The sequence below is a fragment of the Epinephelus moara genome, chromosome 1 (genome assembly GCF_006386435.1).
Source record: "Epinephelus moara isolate mb chromosome 1, YSFRI_EMoa_1.0, whole genome shotgun sequence".
Lineage (NCBI taxonomy): Eukaryota > Metazoa > Chordata > Actinopteri > Perciformes > Serranidae > Epinephelus > Epinephelus moara.
In genome coordinates, this window is record NC_065506.1 from 27,147,695 (window position 1) to 27,150,073 (window position 2,379).

General features: G+C 39.4%; 1 protein-coding gene across 1 annotated transcript; it reads left to right on the forward strand.

The window, feature by feature from the left end:
* The first annotated feature begins 444 nt into the window (after positions 1-444).
* Positions 445-1,613, forward strand: bmal1b (basic helix-loop-helix ARNT like 1b). The gene is given in 5 exon segments (XM_050050418.1): positions 445-574; positions 690-730; positions 733-941; positions 1,113-1,219; positions 1,459-1,613. Coding segments are annotated over 5 exon segments (642 nt in total).
* Positions 1,614-2,379: the final 766 nt, after the last annotated feature.

The following is a 2,379-nucleotide window of genomic DNA, read 5'->3' on the forward strand; positions in this document are numbered from 1 at the left end:
TATGGCCCTCACTCTTCCTCCTGCATTTCATCTTTGTGTCTCCAGAATGACCTGAAGGGCCAGAGCCTGTTTGATCACCTGCATCCTCAGCGGTCAACGCACAACAAGAGGGACTCACCAGTGTGAAAAGTTATCCACAGTAACAACAAGAGCGTCTTAATGAATTTCTGTTTAAACATAAACATGGAATAATACATCCAAACACTTTATATACCATTTACCTTACGTTCTAATGACAATATTGTATGGTTACTAAGTCTTTTTCCCTTTACCCCTATTTTGGTTCTGGTAGATACAGCTGTGTACTTATTAGATGTAATATAATAAACTAAACTAAACTAAAATAAAATAAAATAATAAGATTACAGTGTAACTTACAGGCTGCCATCTCCACTGTAACATTTTTAATTGTTTGTTTTTTAGGTGGTCTTTTCATGAGGCCAGATGTCAATCCAAGTACTTTATGACTTTTTTTCTGGGGTGAGATGCTCATTTTTCTGCAGGATGAAGTTTAACCCAAACATGAAAGATGAAGATTTTCCCTCCAGCTGCTTAAAAACATGGGAGCAAAATGGTCTGTTGGTTAATCAGGGTCTGACAATCATAAATTAGCATTACTCATCAATGTAGAATATTAAATTTATATCACATAATTAGAATACACCTGAACCCCTTTCCTTTACTCACAGCATATCTTAAAGGCTTCTGCACCATTCACAGCACTGGTTACTGAAAAAAAAAAGTTGGTCTCCCACTGAGGTGGATATGGATGAAAATAATGAGGCAGACATTGATGGATGTCACTTAAGCTGTCTTGTAGCTGTTGGCCGGCTGCATCCCCACACTGTTTCTCAGCTGGTGCAGAATCACGTCAAGGTCAAGCCTGTGGGGTTTGTTACATGTCATGTTGTTGATGGGAAGTTTGTCTTTGTAGATGGAAGGTGAGAACTTTAAAGTCTGATTTGGACTACTAAATATTCATGTTTTCACACCTGCTATCTGTCATGTTTCAGATAGTAATGCTTAGATTTTGTGTCTTGATCAATAAATTATCCAGTATCACTAAAATATATTGAAAGACAATAAAGTGAACATGCTGTTTTCTCTTAAAGGGCCACTGTCATTTTGGCTTATTCACCTCAAGAGCTGCTGGGAACATCATTTTATGAATACAGTCATGAGGATGATATTGCTCATTTAGCAGAATGTCACAAACAAGGTATGTGTCTTACAGAGGGGACAGCACTTGATTAACCGTTATTGCCCATACACAGTGTACGAGGCTCTGTCTGCTGTCTAGTTAGAGCTGTAACACTAAAGCAGTCTGATCTGCTCTGGTCTGGTGGAATTACAGCGCTGTGCTGCAATGGTTGAAAAAATAGTGCTGTAGTTCATCTTACCTGTGGACAGTTCATCCATTACCTGTCCTTGTCCCCCTCTGTCGCTGTCTGCTCTAAGTGCTGCAGATGAGAGAGAAGATCAATACAAACTGCTACAGGTTAAAAATAAGAGATGGCTCATTCATCACACTAAGAAGCTGCTGGTTCAATTTTAAGAGCCCTTGGACCAAAGAAGTGGAGTACATGGTCTCTACCAATACTGTAGTCATCTAAGTGAACCTGCCCTTTTCTTGCTTACAATGCAACATCATGTTGTATTATCCTGTTGTATCATATTCTTTCTAGGATTATTGTTATTATTAGGCATTAGACTGCTATCCAGGTTTATATTACTTGTATTATTTTAGGTGTTGTAGTATGTTTTTATTGTATTTTATTAAATGTATATTTAGTAGTTTAATAAGAGTCTAGTCACGTTAGCGGCTCTGTGAGGCTGTAAACTAAATGCTCACATCACCATGCTAACATGCTTACAAAGACAATGCTAGCATGTTGATGTTCAGCAGGTTTAATGTTCACCATGTTGGTTTAGCTTGTTAGCATGCTAACATTTGCTAATTAGCACTAAAACACAAAAAACAACCGAGACTGGTGAAAGTTTCATTGGTTTTGTGGGTCATTTGGACATAAATGGACCTGCAATGGATAGGGCTTTTCTAGTCCTTTGACCACTCAAAGTGCCTTTTACACCATGAGTCACATTCACCCATTCACACACTGGTGGCCAAGGCTACCATACAAGGTGCCTCCTTAACAAACTCACACAGTGAAGGAACAGTCATCGGGAGCAACTTGGGGTTCAATATCTTGCTCAAAGATACTTTAACCGGAGGAGCCAGGGATTGATCCCCTAATCTTCCGATAAGTTGACGACCCACTCTACCTCTGAACCACAGCTGCCCCCAAAAGCAGTTCCTGACCCGGGCTGACCTGGTACTAAAATGAGTTATCCAAAAAGAACCATTCATTGGTTTTCGCC